This window comes from Rhyacophila brunnea, unplaced genomic scaffold (assembly GCF_057557595.1).
Source record: "Rhyacophila brunnea isolate RB1 unplaced genomic scaffold, BYU_Rbru_1.0 scaffold_1, whole genome shotgun sequence".
Classification (NCBI taxonomy): Eukaryota; Metazoa; Arthropoda; class Insecta; order Trichoptera; family Rhyacophilidae; genus Rhyacophila; species Rhyacophila brunnea.
The window spans coordinates 44,327,465-44,348,486 of NW_028232751.1; the positions used below are offsets into that span (position 1 = coordinate 44,327,465).

The window sequence follows — 21,022 nt, forward strand, 5'->3', positions numbered from 1 at the left end:
AGTAATATTTTTAAGCGACTATACGTACCTTTTCATACGTTTATTATTGTAATGTATTCATATTCAAAATAGACAGATTTCAGGACCGGTATGCGATATTTAATACCCGTGCTCTATTGGCACGCAATTCAGATGATTTTTGCAGTCTTTGTACATTTTTTCGCGTGGAGTAGGTATCCCAAATTTGTTTGATATTTTACTCTCCGCGTTCTGTCAATCACTATCTCTCATTATCACGCAATCATTCGGACCGAAAAAAAACCTGTAATATTGTTTTAAACATTTTACTGATTAATTTGTTAAAGAAAACGTACAATTTGTGACATTTACACTCCTATATTGTTTTATGCAAATCTCCACGTAAGTAAATAACACAACATTTCGGAATTATCGGAAGACATTACGATATTTTTAATTATCACAGCTGCCAATGCTAGACTTTTTAACTCGTTCGTTAATCGTCCGTTGGTCAGTAGCAGAGCAAAGATAAATCGGACGTCAGTCGTCTTTGTTCTGGCAGAACACACTAACTGGAGAATACTAGTTTTGAGTAATTTGACTTTGAAGTTGTTAAAATGTTTGAAATAATGGTCTATCGTGTGAGTTTATTAAGTAATCGTAAAAAGGATGACTTTAAAATAAAGACTGTTTATTTATTAAAAAGGTTTCCAGACCTTAAAGTTTGAAATAAGGAACATTTTGATACTAACTCAATATGTCATTTTTTCGAATTAGTGTCTTCTGCCAGAACAGTGACGTTCTGTCCTCAGACTTTTGGCTCGTCAATGGAGCGCCTGCATTATGTATATTCTATTATCTATGGCATATGCATATTCATATTATCTATGGTCTTCATACACGTCAGTTTATTGAATGATGTGCTTTCTGTGAGAGTTATTTTTACTAGTTTTATTTTAAAGAATATTAATTGGTAAGTGTTAGTGAAATATCTTTTCATTCATTTCAAACGGCGATAATTACAAGCGACGCAGTAATTTTAAGGGTAGATTTACTTCCTTTCGATTCCAAGTAACTAAATTAATAATTACCCAAATGGCAACATACTAAGTATTGTGAACGCATTATTAAATTATTTTCATTATCTAGTTACCTATATTATGTTTTATTACGAAATAGTTGATGGACGAATTACCCAATTGGCGTATTTTCATTCCTATGTGCACATGTGTAATCATAATGTATATTATGGCATATCGTTGTTTACGATATATTGAATTTTCATCTAAATGTTCCAAATAATTATGCATTATACCTATAGAAACTTGTTTAGCGTTTGCGACACCAATGAACGGCGTTTTTATTTCAGTGCAGCAGTGATAAATGAACCTAGCTTTTGTTAAAGGTTTCACATTGCTTTCTAATTAATGTCCAGTTTTTGCGACTATATGATTATAAACAGTTTACCATCATAAGAAAATTAAAGGGTAATATTACAGTAAGTACTCCACATTGTTTTTGTGATCGAGGTATTTTGAGACCAATAACCTAACACAACCTACTGAAAAACAACTCGAAACCTAACACAAGCTACTTACTTATTTTTGGGTTTACAGTAGGTTGTGGTTGTCTCAAAGCACCTTAACGTCAATGACGATATGGGGTACTATAATATGATAACCAATTAAATAAATTGATCGATTGTGTGAATTGTTTGCTGTTTCTATAAATGCCAGGCGAAAAAATTGTAAAATTTGTCACAAATGAATCTGCAATGCGAAATAACTTATTGCTTATTTAATTACTAGTCCTTACGAACTATTTTTTCAGTTTCACTTTAATATATTTAGGCTCTCTTGATTTTAGAGAAGGTATTAGTCAATGTCTTTGTTTAATTGGAATATTTATATGTTAAGTCGACTTCAGATAAACTGAAAGACTCACACCAAATTGTGCTTTTTGCTAGGGCAGTCTGAACCTGGACAGTCTTAGTTTTTACGCGAATAAACCGATAATAATTGTATATATTATACTTATCTGTGTATATGTAAAATGTGTTACACATATTATATTAATGGTTAATATTTAAAGTCAAAGCTTTTCACTCAGTGCAATAGAGATTAGGACATAAGGGTATACGGCAGGTGGTCCAACATATTACTGATAGCAATATAATAGATGTGTTGAAGCATGACGTAGGTTATCAGTTCGTCACCTTACAATTCGTTTGTCGAAGTAAAATTTTTGGCGATATTGAATTTTTAATGTAGTTCAATTTCTTTTATATAAACACATCGAAATCATTAAAAAAAAATCATTAGATTCAGAGATTTTTTTTTAAATGTCTAAGAAACCACCGTACAAACCAGCACTGAACAATATTTAAAAAAAAGCTATGTAAAATACCTTTAAGTGTCGAAAATCCAATCACCGCCGGGGGTATAGTTATATCTCCGCTTACGTATATATTAAGTACAACTCAATTAATTTTCATATTTTCTGGATAACTTTTTTTTGCCACTCTGTAATTTATGACGACTAGGATTTAAAAATATGGTTTGGATGTCTAATCATGACAATTCAGAGCAATTACTGCTAAAATGTAATATCTGTTGTTAAATAAATACAAATTCTTCTGAATTAAATGAGTAATATTGCAGGATTAGTCTTTTAATATATCCTAATATAATGCATCTCTCACTATGTAAATAAATAAATATGAATGATCTTCAAGCATTGAAATATAAGGTAATGAAATTCTTCTGAACATTTCACATATTGTCGTATTTGGCAATTCTAAGGTGACAAGTTACTAATGACTGCAGATGCTAGACATCTAAAATCTTATGCCGTGTCCACACTGGCAACAAGTTGCTGGCAACCTCATTAAATTTCACGATAATTATCATAAAATCTAACGAGGTTGTCAGTGTGGACCCGGCATTATGTGTAATACAGTGTTGCCATCTATTTGTCACTGAATTATAATACGTGGTCCAAGAAATTATAATATTTCGGCAAAAAATATAGTAAGTGTTGTCATCTGTTGAAAATGTATAGGTTTTTTGTTTCTCACAAAAAAATAACTGAAAATTGAAGAAATTCCGAGGCCCTTTCTTATTTCCAATTTTTACTTAATTGATACTTGTAGGCCAGCTATTTTTGGAACAAAATAAATACTAATATAACTAATAAAATAATACTAATAAAACTTACCAAATCAAAATGTTTCTTGAGTTTATCGTGAATATGTTCACCCTAAAATGATATAATATTGTTTAGAAAATATACACAACAGTTTATTCAGAAGTTATGGCGTTTACAAGAACGCACGGGCTAACTTGTCCATGGCCTGACGCGACATACATGCTTTGATGAGTTAACTTAGCTTTGGCAGTGGTCAGGTAGGTAGGTACCTCTTCCGATCAAAAATGCTTACCGGCGAATTCAAGAAATTCCATTATAAATCCTATTTCCTGGTGTACCAAATTGTCTTTTATTACGAGATTATAGAACTTTACACCAATTTATAGTATGGAAATATCGAAATTTTAGTATTGTTAACATATTTTGTAATGTGAAAATTAAATCTTTCTGATAAAAGTACAAATCCTATAATTATGGTACAGTTGGTAACACTTCTGTAATATTGTATTTCTTTGTTTTAGATAAACCATGAAGGCCATTTTTATAATAGGCGTGATTGGATGCCTTGCGCATGTTATCAGAGCACCTCCAGTGACACAGAAAATTCCTGAAGCAGTTGAAAAAGACAGTGAAATTAAAGATGACTTGGTGAGACATATTTTTACTACTAACTATGGTTAATGATGTTTGGGGTTCGGCATTGCTCATACTGATTTCTCATACCCACTAAATTTTAGAGACAGGACATATAAGTTGTGTATTTTTAATATTTGTAAGGTGAGTCGCACATACAAACCCGTCTCGACTGCAACACATTAACTCATTAGTATTCACTAACACATTTAAAGTATATAATTTTTCAGACTTTCATGGTTGTTTGTTATCTTAATTGATTTTGGGATTGTTACCGTGTATTCTTCCTCCATACCACAAAGTCTCGGGTTCAATGTAGAGGCCATTCTCAAGAGATACATCAGTGAAAGAAGTAGGAAGAATACATGGTGATAACCCAAAAATATATTACATTCAACTTAATGTACTGTCGCATACAGCGTTGATGCTACGTTGTTGGTTGAAACAAAAACTGTTATTGCATGCAACATAGTTCGAAGCGCCTCGGCATGAATATTGCTCAAGTGTGTAGTTCAAAATATCAACATATAATCCACACACATATTCATAGTGTGCGGTAGCTTTTCAAGCTTGCCCAAATGACCATCACACAGCTGCAGTGGCCTCATGAGAGATCGTAGATAATGAAATAACATTTCATGTTAAGAAATATCCTTCAAACTTATTGAAAAACTATTCATTGATATATTTTTAATTGATAGTTAATGTACCCAATGTTTCCACCTAATATCTTTTTTTTCAAAACCCAATACAAAATCTATGTACATGATGTTTATCCATCTTGAATATTGTTTTGACATTTGGGATAGAATGTAACACTGTTGGCAGTTTTCATTTTTGAAAATGTTGGTGTTTATTGTACGACAACATCTTCTTGGCTACGCTTCTAGGCGCTGCTGTCTACTAAATGGGAGGAGCTTGTTAGTTTATAATGTAATTGTGGTTAAAATGGGCGGAGCATGTTAGTTCACAGTTTTAACACGTAGCCAAAAAGATGTTGTCGTACAATAGTTGAATTTCAGTGTGCATCGTACTTAAAATCTACACTCCACATGATATCAATTTATTTCACAATTATGGAATATATATCATATATCACATCATTTAAGTATTTTATTTTGATTTCTTACAGGACGATTATATGGAATATCACAGATATCTTAAAGAAGTTGTGCAGGCATTGGAAAGTGATCCAGAATTCAGAGAAAAATTGGAAAAGGCTGAGGAAGTTGACATCAGGGTAAATACTACTTCTTACCTCTCTTGTGACTAGGGATTTTATCAACATTATTTGTATATATAAAAATTTTATATTAACTATTGAAAAAAATGCCAATCCCGGGATCGTCAAATTGTAACCCCGAAATCCCGGGATCAAAATTTTGGCTCGGGATTGGATTCCTTACTTGTGACTCTCTGTGTGTTCACATTCAAATTTTATTATATCCGTGTTCTTAGGTTTGATTATCCTCATAAAAATATTTTTTCAAGGTTTGCAAGGTTCGAGCACTTTAAGTGATTAATTATCATGTCATGCGTCCTGGTTACAGTTAAACATTTCACTGTGCTGCTTTGCTGTTGGGGTGGGGCATGTTTGTTTTTATGCTTAGAATATATTTTGTATCACTACGTTTACTATTTTCTCGTAACACTAATTAAAATCCTGTCTAAAAAAAATTAAAATCGAATGTCTATTTTTTGTACTGTCGGTTTCAGTTGCTCAAAATATTTTATTTTGCAGACGGGAAAAATCGCTCACGAGTTGGACTTTGTGAATCACAGCGTCCGTACGAAGCTGGACGAAATCAAGCGACAAGAACTTGAAAGACTTCGCCATCTTGCCACTAAGCAGTTTGAATTGACCAATGATATAGTCGAGCATTTGGATCATAATAACCCTCATACATTTGAAATTGAAGATCTGAAAAAACTCATTCATAAAACTACCGCTGACCTGGCAGAGGCTGATAAAAAACGCCGAGATGACTTCAAGGTACAGTTAAATGTTTACTTTTCAAAACCTATCTATAATAGTCGATCATATTGCAATAAATAATAGTGAATAACTAAAGAAATTAAAATAAGCATTTAATTATAGTCAATATAGTATAATATTCAGTTTTATTGAGAAACAGAAGCATGATTCAATACTAGATTATTTTTGTGACACTGTTTACAATAATTCCATATTGTGTTGTTTTATTTAGTTTGTGGTGTATTTTCTAAGTGCATCAAATCTCTTATTCATGATATCACATCATGATTCTGTAATAATGATGACATAATAATACACACTAGCTAAAGAGCTGGTAGCGTCCTAACCACATATTGGTGGATTTTAATATCATAAAGATTAAAAAAAATCAAAGAATAATTAGACGCTTTGACTTGGGGCGCTTTATTACCCACTGTAATAGGTATTTAAGATAGTATTACGGTTTTTACTTTAGGTACGACTTTTGCCCTAATGCCAGTTTGACATGATATTCTTTGTTGATTTGTCGCGGATTTGCGAGGATAGTTTTGTTTTTTGAACATTTACATTGTTGCGGTAAAAATTATTAATTTTGTTTTTCGATTGAGCAAGCACATAATGGATTGGTGTAATGGCTAACATCTATAAGTTTTTAAATATAACTGTGTGTTAAGGGGGGCATTGGAGAACATGGTTGGTATTTAAGCGAAAATATCGATTTATTTAAAAAAAATCAGTAATCGTCCTCCTAAAGAATAAATCTTAAAAGATAAATGAAAATGTTATGGCAATATCATTGTTATTAGATCAGTGAAAGTACTTAAATGGAATTTTTGTACTGTTTTAAACAGTAGGGTACATGCCCCAGGATTATCTTAAAGATGCCTAGTTGGCAAGTGTATGTATTTGATATGAAAGTATGTAACAACTGTTTGTCAAAAACATCACGTATATTTATTAAAATGTAATTTCCTATATTAAGCATAAAATGGTTTTTTGAGAGTAGTATTAAAATTATCCATTATTATTAGTAATGAATATAAATATAGTTAACCCATATTAAAATAAATGTCTATTGATTATTTATGCTAATTTTACCGATTTCCGCAAATTTAAAATTTTAAAATGCACATCACATATTCTGTGAATGTCAATATGATGTGTTATAGTCATGCCGAGTTGGAATGTTTAATTCACCTTGGACACATTCTGCATAGTAATATATAACCTATGCATAGTCAAACCACAATTTCATGTCATACTCCGGATGCCATGCATGAAATGCTATGTTTATTGAGTGTTCTCATTATTGGGGGAGAAAAAATCTTCCAAATAATGTTTTAAAGACTATTCGTCATTTAGGAATTACATTAGATCACCATTCCATTCTATGAGAATCATATTAATGGGCTTCCATGGAATAAAGGTTGTATTAACAGATTTTTTGTTTTTACAACGGATGTTAGCCACTTGCTCGACCTATTAGGTGCATACTCTCCAAACATACCTACATTGAGAAACAATATGCCAGATTCGAGGCCCATAACATTATTAATCTTACATGTTAATTCTAAAAACTACAAGGTGACTCAAACCTTAATTTTTGAATTAGGTTGATTAATACCATCGACTGAGGGTATTTGATGAAATTTAAATCAATAAGAATAATTTTAATTAGTTATTACTGTTTTAATTCTAGAAATTGCTCTTGAAGGCAATCTTGTAAAGTGACCAGTGATTCCCAACCAAGATCCATGAAATTTCGCAAAAACTTGCAAAAAAATACAACTTTCAACCTTTCAGAAAAAAGGTTTATTTTGACTTACTTTTAAATAATGATTCATTTTGAAGATTAGCTTGATCAGATATTGTATCGAAGTTATTATTGAAGTAGTTAGCGAGCTTATTACTTCAGAGTGGAATGAAAGGAATCTAAGATGAGAAAAGACAAGGTATATATGTTGTTCCTACAAAGTCTACAGACTAACTAGCTAATAAGCTCGTAAAGAAACCCCAAATTCTTCATTTTCGATCTTCACACAGCACTCCAGCCGTTAATGATAATAATAACAGATTAGAAATATGTAGTCTTGAGGAATTTAAAGACGAATGACAACATTTTGAAGGTGTTAAAGTTAAGTGTGAATTTTCAGCAATACGAAATGCAGAAGGAGTTTGAAAAACAACAAAAGATGCAAGGCCTAGATGAACCTCACCGAAAGGAATTTGAAAAAGAGATTCACGACAAAGAGGAGAAACACAAAAAGCATGATCCGGTAAGGACACTACAGTACACTTGCCATCTATATCAAGGGTCGGCATCTTTTTAAGCCACTGGAAAATATTTCCTGTTTGTTGTGTCCATTTGAATAAGTATTTGTAAAAATTGATTTTCTGGTGCACAATTATTCTTAAAAATGTTTATCCCTAGTCCTACCAGTACTGTTATTTATTGGTGATAGGATATTAAAAAATACGAGGGTGGGTCAATAAGTCCTTAGAAAAGCCGACAGGTGGCGCGACTAGTACTGTAAGCGGTTTGTTTTCATGCAGCGGCATTACCGATTCAGTATGCTGCGAAGTTTCAATCAGATTGGTCGGGTTGTTGTTTTTTATTTTCGTACATTTAAAAAAAAATTTGCTTGTTTACAAAAATGGAGAAAATTGAGTTTAGAGCTGTTATTAAACATTTTAATATAAAAGGGTTAACAGCAAAGGAAATAAAAAATGAGTTGGATTTAGTTCACGGCACATCTGCTCCTTCACTTGCAACTATTTATAACTGGTTAAATGAATTTAAACGTGGTCGTACATCAACAAAGGATGAACCACGCTCAGGACGTCCTGTAGAGGTGACTACACCAGAAATGATCAATAAAATCCACGATATGGTGTTAAGTGACCGAAGATTAAAGTTGAGTGAGATAATTGAGGTTACAGGGATCTCAAAAGGTAGCGTCATTTCTATTTTACATGACAAATTGGGCATGAAAAAAGTTTCTGCAAGATGGGTGCCGCGTTTGCTCACAGTCGACAATAAACGCAATAGGGTGGTGGCCTCTAAAGCCCTGTTGTCGCTCATGCAACGCAATCCGGATGAATTTTTTCGTCGCTTTGTGACTGTAGATGAAACATGGATACACCACTATACTCCCGAGACGAAAGAACAGTCAAAGCAGTGGATTGCGAAAGGCGAACCATGTCCAAAGAAGGCGAAAACCGTAAAATCAGCTGGTAAGGTTATGGCTACTGTATTTTGGGATGCACGTGGAATTATTTTCGTTGACTATTTGGAAAAAGGAAAAACAATAACAGGGGATTATTATGCATTTTTATTGGACCAGCTAAAAAACGAAATTGAAGAAAAACGGCCTCATTTAAATAGGAAAAAAATCCTCTTTCATCAGGACAATGCCCGTGTTCACACATGTTTACGATCAATGGCTAAAATTGAAGAATTGAAGTTCGAATTGGTCGACCACCCACCGTATTCGCCAGATTTAGCCCCCAGTGACTTTTTCCTTTTCCCAAACTTAAAAAAATGGCTAAGTGGACAACGTTTTTTTTCAAATGAAGAAGTCATCGATCGGACAAATGCTTATTTTGAGGACCTTCCGAAAACTTATTTTTCTGACGGTTTAAAAAAAATTGAGAAACGTCTAACCAAGTGTATTGAGCTCCAAGGAGATTATGTTGAGAAATAAAAAAAAAAATACAAAAATAAAAACTGTTTTAATGCTTTTTTCTAAGGAATTATTGACCTACCCTCGTTATCATACACTTTTGTTTGTTATTTATTGTATTTAATTTTTAATTTTCACAATACATATTTTATTTATTATAACATAATATCACTTTATGTATGTTAACAAGAAGTTAACTGTCAATAGTGCTCTCTTTTAACACCCCCTCTCTTGACTGTGTTAATTTTTAGAGTGAGATAGTACTTCAATTACATATTGAAAGTTGTGATGTGACTATTTTGAAAAATAACTACATCATGGGTTAGGGCCGCCTTGATTTATAATTTCTCGCGGGGTGTCCAATATCGAGTGGCCAGTAGTAATATTTTTTTTAACGTACTGCAATGACTTGACTAGTAAAATTGTAGGTTATGTCGATATGTTCAATTCTTGTTTGACGTTTCAATATGAATTTTCGGGGTTCGTGTTGAAAAAGCATAAATACGCCTTCACTAGCGTAACCAAATTTGATAAAACTTCGCAAATAAAACGTATTTTATACGACAGGCTTGCCAACTTACATTTTTGCCACGTTACGAATTATCAATTATGGTAGATATTCATCCGCCTTGTGTATGAAATTGCTTCTATATTAATTTGGACCAGTAAAAATAACGGAAAAGTGTTACTGTGTGACAGTTAAGAGCTCTGCAAGACCGGTTTTAATAACAATTGGTAACAAAAAAGCTTACAAAAATGGTTACACAATTTTGTTGACACTCACATATTTTAGACATTCATAATTAATATAATCTGACATGAAGATGAACCAATCAAATTAAGAAAAAATAATAACTAACAAAAATTTAGAGCTTGTTATTTCTTAATTCATACTTTTATTAACCAATTTTTAAAAGCCCACCATAAAATACTACTAATAACCCTCGATATTATGTAAATGATATTCTCCTTTGACCGTAACCTTGTTTCAGCTGATACAGTAAATTAAAAAATCATTTAACCCGAAGATGATGCTCCTTCTATGAAGAGCCGTGCACTGAAATCTCCTTGCATTAGTGTTACTAGTCTAAAAATTTTTTACTTCATTATCCTATACTATGGTTTATCATTATTTAGTTTAACAATCACATAAAATCGCAAATGATAGCAAGTAAAGTAACCTAAGCAAGACAAGATGTCAACACTTATTTTCAAATATTAAATATTCTAATGTTATCGATAGAGTCTTTATGGAATTACTATGAAATATTGTTATACAAAAAGTTCATATGATGCCTTCTAGGTATAGTACTAATCCTTTGATTTAATCCATTGTGTGGTGAAGGAAACCTCATAGATAATTTTAAATGCGTAGCTCCATCATCCGGGCAGTCGTCAGCAGTTAGAAGAAGTGTGGGAAAAGCAGGACCATATGGAAAATCAGGATTTTGACCCTAAGACATTTTTCATGCTCCACGGTGAGTTTTTCACTAGTACTTATATTACAAATCTTATTCTCTCGTAGGTCAATCATCCAGGCAGCCGAAATCAATTGCAGGATGTTTGGAGGAGGCAAGATCATATGGGCAACCAAGATTTTGATCCTCAAGCATTTTTTCTTCTCCATGGTAACTAGTTACACAAGATTGTTCCGAATATCATTTATAAAACTAGTATATAGATTAACTTTTTTTTTAAACTCCAAAAGGATAGTGGTAATGGTATCGTATCAAATTAACGATCAAAAAGTGTCGATAGGTACTATTTATATCTTATTCAGTGTTGCCATATTTCCAAAGTGTAATTATAGTACCGAGCTTCCAAAATTATAGTATTTCGACAAAAAATATAGTATGTGTTGAATGACCAATATTTTTCTGCATTTTCAAAAAATTGCGCATAAAGTAATTAACGTCACCTTTTTTTAGACAAAAATTCAAGCGTAAAGTAATTAACGTCTCGTTTTTTTAGACAGAAGTTCAATGGTAAGGTGATTAACGTCTGGTTTTTTTTAGACATAATTTCAAAAAGTAATTTATTTTTGTTCTCCGGAGCAGCTTTGGAGCTATTTATTATCTATTGCCAACTTTTTTCCGAATTTTGAACATTATGTATTTTGGGCGTGTTATACATGTTTTATATCGTACATAGTACGCAGACTAAAATTATAGTACAAATACTATAATTATAGTGTGGTTGGCAACACTGGTCTAATTGCAAAAACTGATGTGTCCACAATTCAATATGTATTAATGGTAAATGACATTTTTGTGTGCGAAGCATAACCGGTTTTTTTTTCTCGATCATATTTTAGCTTAAAATTAGAACAATATGCCCATTTTTATTAGCTGATAAATCGCTTTTTGCAATGGAGAGGTATCAAAAATAAAATTGGACAAATCACTTTTTCATAATATGATTTTGCTGTGTTTTACAATCATATTTTTTGGTATATTTTGACCATATGTGTGACTTATCGGTTTTCATTATTAGACACCTCATATTTTAGAATTTTGAATTTACAATTCTGTTCTAATTATAAAATAATATGTAATAATCAGTGGCAAAGGCAGGAGGTAGGCTGTTTTGGTATGTTATGGGCGATTCGACAAAATAGTGTACACTTTTTCATTCATACTTATATTTTTTCGTTAAATTAAGAAGACATGTTACACATGTTGTTGGTTAGTTTTTTAAAATTCTTTAAGCCCTGCCTGAACCAAACCATCGTAGATAAATGTTATTCGATCCATAAAATATCCAAAATTATGTATGGTTTAATGGCATAATTTATAGATTGATGAATATTTTTTGACCATTATCTATTATGGCTTGGTTTTCGCAGTGTTTAGTTGAATTTTTAAAAACTAACCAACACCATTTGTAAATTGTTGACTTAATTCAACGAAAACAAATACGTATGACTGACAAAGTTTATTGTGGACTATTTATGTCGTATCTTAACAGTCTACTTCCACCCTTCGCCACTGGTAATTATAATAATAATTTCAATCTGCGTTAATAATGTGGCGAATACCAAACAGTCAATGTCTCATTTTAAATGTCAATTGAAGCCATTATCTAAAATGGCAAAAAAGTATTCACGAAATTAATCAATTATTACAGTTTGTAATTATTTTGCACCTGACATGTACAACAATGTTATTAAAGATACTTTATGTATGTAGAATAATAAGCGCACATGCTAGATTCATTAGTTGTTTCTTTCTAGTTTTATAAATTAGATTTTTTTGGACAGGCTTGTGTAACTGGATGGTTTTGTTTGGTAGTTTGTTTGGCACACGCATTGTAATATCATGGATTGATAAAATCTTACACCCATAGTAATAGTATGCCATATTTTTACACTGTGTTCCTGTTTTTTTGAATTCACATAAATAAATTGTTTTTAATTCCATAGCTTTTTTTCACAATCTGCATTTCTTGCTAAGTAATAATATGCTACCAATTATAACATTGTACTGGCAAGTACTTGAAAAAGATAGCGTTATGAAAGAAAGATAGATTAATATGAATAGACAGTTTTATTTGTACGTATTTATTCGTTTCAGTAAATTTTAGTAACAGAGGGAATTGTATTGCTTATTTTATCTTCATAGTTTTCAATTGTTTAAGGCTTGGCATCATTGATCTATTACACATCCTAAAATGAAAAGTCATGCTTTTTCATCAATTCTCAAGTCAAGTTGAGCATGAATACAGCAGTCGTAGGAACAATTTATTACATTTGTCAAGTCCACTGGTTATGCGATTCCGCCTTTAAATTCAATTCAATTGTGATACAGTACTCTCTCAGTAATCCGCCACCCCAAAAAGTAGACAAGTATCGAATTAGTGAAAGTGGCGGATTATTATAGTGCATACATACAAAAAATGGTAAAAATCAAAACAGATATTTCACAAAAATAGTTTACAGTAACAACTTACGGCTATATTTATAATCAAAATCAAGTATGTATTAGATAATACATATTTATAAACTAAGTTTATACTACTAGGGTTGTCCGTAAAATAAGGTCTCCAATTTTTTTTCACAAAGAAAAACACGTTTATTTGCAATGAATTATACATTGTTGGTAAGCCTGGACTTTCTACTACATATTTTTCTACATAATCCCCGTTGCGATCGATGCATTTTTGTATGCGGTGTAGCATTTTTCGTATACACGTGTCATAGAACTCTCCCGCTGCGGTGCAGGTAGCGTACGGCCTCTTCTTTCAACTGCTCGTCTGTCCTGAAATTTGTCCTACCCAGGTGTGACTTCAACTCAGGAAAGAGATGATAATCACTTGGTGATGCCAGTGTCAATTGAATCCAAGAATTCCTCACCCTCTTGTGCATAGCAATCAAGGAATTCGCGGGTCGCTTCAACTCTTTGCCGTTGGTGAGAATTTTGGAGACCCACCTTGCAGACACCTAGTGATAATGCAAATGTTCTGACAAAATCTTGTCAATGGTAGTCTTACTGACATCAGGGATATATTTGCACAGCTCCCGAATCGTCATCCGTCGATCTTGAAGCATTATCCTCACCACTTATGGAATTCGTCCAAAACCAATAGCCGTCCGACACGCTGTTTATCATGGACGTCTGTACATCCGTTTTTAAACTCTGAACCATTTTCGGACGTTTTTGATGTCCATACACTTCACATAACTGTCAATAAATTTATATAGGCGTACTATCCTTAGCACACAAAAAACCAATAACAGAATGTAACTCACACCTGGCGGTAGCGGCGAGTGGAAGCTCGATCACTAACAGCTACCAAACCAAGACTAAGCGTCGTTGACTGCTCGGAGTGGTGGGGATTCATAGGCGGGGAATCAAACTACACGCCAGTATTGCTGGATCTTGCATTAATGCATTCCTCGTGACTCCGGCGCCTTGGAGACCTTATTTTACGAACAACCCTCGTATATATGTATTAAACAGTAAATCACTTAACACAACCAGTTGTTCAGTATTGTTTGTTTTTTTCCTGAATATTGTTGGAAGATTATGTCATCTCGTAATTTATGCAAATGAGTGTGTTGACGGTTGCATTATTTTCCTCTGCCCATTAAATGGGAACGTCAATCCCAGCTAGTGCATCTTCTGATTTGACTGTATGAGCTGCGGTTGGTTGACAATAATTGTTGTCTTCATCCTCAGAATCCAAGCCTCTTGATATATTTCGATTTCTCTTGATTCTTTTTGATTATATATATATATATTGAAACATTTCGCGTTAGCGCTGAGTTTTCAGTCGCCCTCTGAATCAATTCTTCTAATGAAACTGAGTCTTCCGGTTCCCAGTTTTCATCATCTTGATCCATGGAGGACCACAGCTTTTTCCATGAAGAAATTATTGCTTGTCCTGGTATGTTGTTCCATGCCTCAGCTATGTTTAAATACGACGGCGGACAGCTGATATAGGCATGCGCCGGACTACTGAATTTGAAATACGAATACCAGCGAATTTGATTGAAGCTTGATTTTGTGCTTTCAACTAGTAAAAATAACAGTGGATTACTGAGAGAGTACAGTATAGCATTTTTCTGTCAATGACTGCAATAATCAATTTAATGTTCGAATTTTGTGATATTTATACATTATGAGTCACATTAAAAGAAAACCATTGAATAGTTAAATAATATTGACACTATGCGTAATAGATCAATGCTTAACATCTATTAGTTTATTATCTGACCCTGAAGTATAACATTACTTAATAATAGATTTTCTTTTCAGACGTGGACAGCAATGGAGTGTGGGACCAAACCGAGGTGAAAGCTCTCTTCTTGAAAGAACTCGATAAGATGTACCAGAATGGTGCTCCAGAAGATGATATGAGAGAGCGGCAGGAAGAGATGGAACGAATGAGGGAACATGTGTTCCGTGAGGCAGACACCAATGGCGATGGTCTCATCAGCTATGAAGAGTTTTTGGTTCAGACAAGGAGAGCAGAGTTTGAGAAAGAGCAAGGCTGGAAAGGTCTGGATGAACAGCAAGTGTACACGCAGGAAGAGTATCATGACTTTGAACGCAAGCGACTGGAAGAAGTGCAGAGGCTTGTCCAACAAGGAATTGTAAGTATTATGAAATTTGGTGTTATTTAATCACTTTAATTCATTTATTTTAACATTTGGACATGACAAATTATTTTAAAGGTATGGAAACATAACATACAGCACGATAACAGAATAGTGAGTACTGAGTGAGTGAGCAGACTCAATTTAAAAACATATAAAAATGCTTCCAACTGAATTCTCTCTTTACGTCACATACAAATCATTCATAAGGCAACAGTCTAGGGTGTATCCTGTGCTTCGCCATCCATCTACCATAATTTGGGTCTCCCAACACTCCTCCCAGACAGCTTCAAATCAAAAAAATTCCAGGTTGATCGACCCAACGTCATTTGTTGAACATAACAATACCATTTTAGTCAGAAAATTATGATAGTTTATATTATTATGTTGGATTTCTCAAATGTCTCATAGAATTTGTGGTTGTGACGTATGCTCCACACTCCTTCATTTTTAGCTCTAAATACCATGGATCTTTTATTTGAAAATCAGAAGACTGTTTTCAGACACATACTCACTTGAGTAAAATATATATAATATAATATTGAAAATACATAATTTTGAAAACACTTTTGAGAAAATATCGTCGGTGTTTTGTAAAAAGGTCGAATTAACCAAAATGCTATTTTACAGGAGGATTTTTAACTTTTGACATTTATTTATTAATTACCTGTGGATGATTATATTTCTAACACGTTTATAATAAAGAATATGTACTGTCTCTATAATATATTATTTGAAAAGGCCTAATATGTCACATTCGCTTTTTATCCATAACACGAAGTGGATATTCACCCTTACGATTATTGTTTTTAAGTACTTTCCTATGGAGATACAAATTCGCTGTTTTTACACAACAAAGCTAGTGAGGTACATATTGTTTTTTCATTAAAATCTCAATTTCGCCAGAATGGTTGATTCGCCCTTTTTACAAAACACCGACGATATATTATAATCTATAGAAAAAACTTTTTAAAATCGAATCTGCATCTCTTGGGTATCGTTTCCATGGACATATACCACTATGCTAAAGGCATCATACTTAATTGTGACAAATTTTAACTAATGGCTTTTAATACTCTATGTACTATATATACTAGTGAGTGTTTTCCAAATTGAGCTACTATTGCGATAGCGATATAAGCGATTTGGTATAACATTGCTAATTCCACCCTCAATTGGTTGAAATATAAAATATTTAGTCAAATAAAGATTTTTTCTTTAATCCTTACAGCGCGAACGCCACAGCTGTTGTGTCCTGATTAAGGGGCCATTAGATATAATTGGCATGATATTTAAATGTGGTAATTAAATGCTCCGCAGTGAATCGGTTAAGATTGCCCAAGAAAAAGTCACATAAAATATCGATTAAGTCTTCTGAACCATCTCCACCATGAAGCTGTACCTACTTAAAGTGATGAGGAACCCACTATCGAGCCTGCTTTAAACAAATAATTAATTATAAAGGAAGTTTTAATACTGGTATACTTTTAGGTACAAAAATTTTCACAATTGTATCCTTTAAGACTTCATTGGAGGATGTATTCTCATGATGATATCAATTTTTTTATTTACCCACAATTCTGGCTACCATGTTAATGGAGTCCAGAATTTGGGCTTATCTTAATAGACTGATTGGTTTTTATCTATTAATATTATATGTTATTTATAAACCGTGTGTGAAAAGGAAAATGATATGAAAGAACATACCATTATGACTTATCTATTGATTTTCAGTAATGGCATATTATTCTTTTATAGAATCAGGTATTATTTTACTCTCGAGTATATTGTCACAAGCAATTATTTTTAATACTTTATTTTCAGCTACCTCCTCAAGCAGTTTACGGTCAACCGGGTCAACAGTTCCATCCAAATGCGCATGTAAGTACAAATTCTTGATAAAACATTACTTACAATTATTTAATCAAATAGTGAATAAAATAGTATGCAATTGGCACAGATTACAATAATTTATTTAATGACATAATAATATTTGTATGAAAATAACAAGGCTATAAATTATAATAATTTAAGTAATATTAATAATACCCAAGCAATCGTTTACTTGAGTTTGCTGTCATCTTTGGACTGTTATTCTTTGTCGGGATGTCATCACTGATTATTTAATTGTCTGACAACCTTCTCCATGGCTCCTTGGCTCCATACACTTTAACCATATTTAGATGAAAACTAGAATAAATAAGTGCATGTTTCATCTGTAAAGCAAACATAGTTATGTTAGTACCTACCACTATTTCAAGGTGTTTCCATATTAGTGAGGCTTTGCCAAATAAATATGCACAGGTGTGATGACTTACAGCTAATTAAATAATTAGCTTTATCAGATTCACTGTCATTTAAAATTTTATTAAAGAACCATTTGCGCAGTTGAAAAGCAAAATATTTTGATGAATATGTAAAAGTAATTGTGGTGTAGGGTGGAGATTGATTCTTGACATAAATAGTGCACATTTCCGATTACCCGCCAACGCACGCTGAGATAAATTCAGCTGTAAAAATGCTCTGAAAGGTATCGTGAGGAAATGGTATACATCCTGAATTCCTCAAGTGCAACTTGAGCGCAATCCTGCCCCCGATGTTTCATCTGATGACAAAGGTGTGGGAAGAAGAGCGCTGTCCGAGGGACTGGTTGAATGGTGATATAAAAACACTTCAAGTTAAGCAAGGTTTAATTGAATTTTAAAAACTAACCAACCTGGAATTAATTTGTATTCTTAGTTCAATGAAAACAAAAAAGTATGTCTAACAAAGTTTAGTATAGGTACACTATTTATATCAGGTCTCCACAGCCTACCTCCACCTACCACCACTGGTAATGAGTAAATTATCATTTTCAATTCTAAGTAGAAAATATAGGCCTCCACATTGTATTAACAGACTTTGTTATGTGGAATAGTTGTTAACCATCCACCCAACCGATTATCTCATTTATAAAGCAGTTGCAAAATCTGTAATGCATTTAATAATATTCAATCTAATAAGCTTAAGAATTGCGCATAAATGACAATGAAATGTGAACTTTATTGCTTTCAACAATATTATATTTTTCACTACCTACCTACCTACCTTAGATACCAAAAAATAGTTGAAATAATAATATTTTTTTACATACTAATTGTAGTTTATCGAGACACAGTAGTGTGTAATGAATGAATTTCAAAAATTTATAATGCCAGTTAAAGAAGTCTAAACTAAACTATTTATATATGATTTTTCGCGAAAATGCATTGATTTATGCATTTACATTGCCCTGTCTTTGGCTTAGCACTCTCAATATAATATATTATGAGATATCTAACTACAACCCAGTCCAGAGACTACATTTATTAAATATTAGTGTAAGTGACATTTTTTGTGTCAAACATATCTGGTTGGTTTTACAATTAGTTTATTTTTTTATTGTATTTTCAATTTAGAACCATATGCTGCTGATATATCCCCTATTGCAACAGATATTTATGAGAAACAAAATTGGACATATCAACATTTGTTTATATCACTAAATTATCGGTTACCGGATGATTACATATTGCGTGAAATTGCATATAGAATATGTATATATTTTGTTTTGACCAGATGTATTTATTACTTGTCGGTTTTTATTATTAAACGCCTCATATTATATTATAAATTGTTAAATTTACAGCCGAATGCCATACCGCAGCATCCTGCATATCAGCAGCATCCTGGACAACAGCAATACCAGCAGGCCCAGTATCAGCAACAATATCATCCAAATGCCGTTCCTCAGGGACAATATCAACAACCTCAATTCAACCAAGGTCAACACGCTCAAATGCCACAAGGTGGTATTCAGAATCCCCAGGGCCATCCACAAGCAGCTTACAATCAAAATCCTCAACAACATGCCCCAGTGAATTCACCTCAAGGCTTTGCCCCGCAAGGTAACCCACAACAACAAGCTTATATGCAGCAACCACAAGGTCAAGTGAATCTGCCACCGAATCAAGTTCCTGTGAACCAGCCCCAAAATCCATCACCTCAAGCACAACCTCAACAACAACAGCAAGTACAGCCGCAAGCCCAACAACAAGTTCAACCACAGGTCCAACAACAAGCTCAACCACAGTTGCAACAGCAGGCTCAACCACAACTGCAAGCTCCTGTTCCAAGCAACAATGCTCAAAATTCTGTACCTGTTCAGTCTCAAAAGACCACCGCTTAGCTTAAATCAAGATTATAACATAAAACAATTTAATGCAACTTTGACAGTCATTGATGCTAATGTATGGAACAAATTTATGAATCACAAACTTACTGATCTATGTCATAGACAATATCGTCACTGTTCTGGCAGAAGACACTAATTCGAAAAAATGACATATTGAGTTAGTTATACCAAAATGTTCCTTATTTCAAACTTTACCGTCTGGAAACCTTCTTAATAAATAAACAGTCTTTATTTTAAAGTCATCCTTTTTACGATTACTGAATAAACTCAAATGATAGACCATTTCAAACATTTTAATAACTTCAAAGTCAAATTACTCAAAACTAGTATTCACCAGTTAGTGTGTTCTGCCAGAATAGAGACGATATTATGTATTTATCTTTTAATAATATGTATATATTTATTATGGCTTCAGTATATACCTTTTGTGTACTGTGCATTTAAAAGAAATATTCCAAACAGATAGTTATAAACATGTTACTTACCTACTATCAAAAAATTAGAGCTTTTTATTCAAAAGCTAATATTTGCAAATATCTATATTGTATCAAGATTTTTACGCTTTCATGCCAATGTGCATTTTTAAATTGCCATAAAGAAATTCAAATATCTAACATATATTTATTTTATATTATTTTTTGGCGTAATAGACTTTCTAATTGTTTGCATTTGTAAGCTGAGTGTAATGTATTATTAACTGCTTAGAGTTTCATAGACAAAATATTGGGAAAGAGAGGGATTTTGATTAATAGGCCATCTATGTACTGAAACCGTATGCGGTTTCGAACTATGTGCTATACTAAGCTTATGTTTTCTGGTCATGGAAATATATTTCCACAAAGTATATTATAAGCATCTGATCGTATCCGTTTATACCATACACTTACTTACACTTACAAATTTATTGAAAATATATTTTCATGAACAAAAATCATAAGTTTAGTATGGCACACGAATCTAAACCGCATACGGTTTCAGTCCATGGATGGCCTCTTAACTTTTCCTACTAAAAGTATTGAAGTAACAAACGTCATTGATTGTAATTATTAATTATATGTTAATATTTCTTAAAATATTACTTTTACAAATATATCACTATTGTGTAAAGATAATACAAAATTCAATTGGGAAGTTTTGGTTTGTTAGTAATTATTGTTTGCTGTCAACTATTTCTATGATATTCTAGGTATTTATTTTTATTCACTAACTTTTTTATTTTTCTATCATCATTTTTTTATAGCGTTAATCAGTTTTATTTTTTAATTGTCAATTGCTTGCATTTAATTTGTAGAACTCCCTGATAATGAAATCACAAT

At 32.7% G+C, this 21,022-nt stretch overlaps 1 protein-coding gene across 2 annotated transcripts; it reads left to right on the forward strand.

Moving 5' to 3' along the window:
• The first annotated feature begins 836 nt into the window (after window positions 1-836).
• On the forward strand, window positions 837-20,199 carry NUCB1 (Nucleobindin 1). 2 transcript variants are annotated; one of them, XM_085944721.1, is made up of 9 exons: window positions 837-931; window positions 3,627-3,753; window positions 4,871-4,978; window positions 5,480-5,731; window positions 7,867-7,989; window positions 10,772-10,874; window positions 15,153-15,490; window positions 17,318-17,374; window positions 19,161-20,199. In XM_085944721.1, the coding sequence occupies exons 2-9, from the start codon at window positions 3,634-3,636 to the stop codon at window positions 19,698-19,700; spliced, it is 1,641 nt and encodes a 546-aa protein (XP_085800847.1). In that variant the 5' UTR covers window positions 837-931; window positions 3,627-3,633; the 3' UTR covers window positions 19,701-20,199. The 2 variants fall into 2 exon arrangements, with proteins under 2 accessions (XP_085800847.1, XP_085800859.1); XM_085944733.1 differs by lacking the exon at window positions 10,772-10,874 and adding an exon at window positions 10,922-11,024 and having other exon boundaries at window positions 19,161-19,841.
• The last annotated feature ends 823 nt before the right edge of the window (window positions 20,200-21,022 follow it).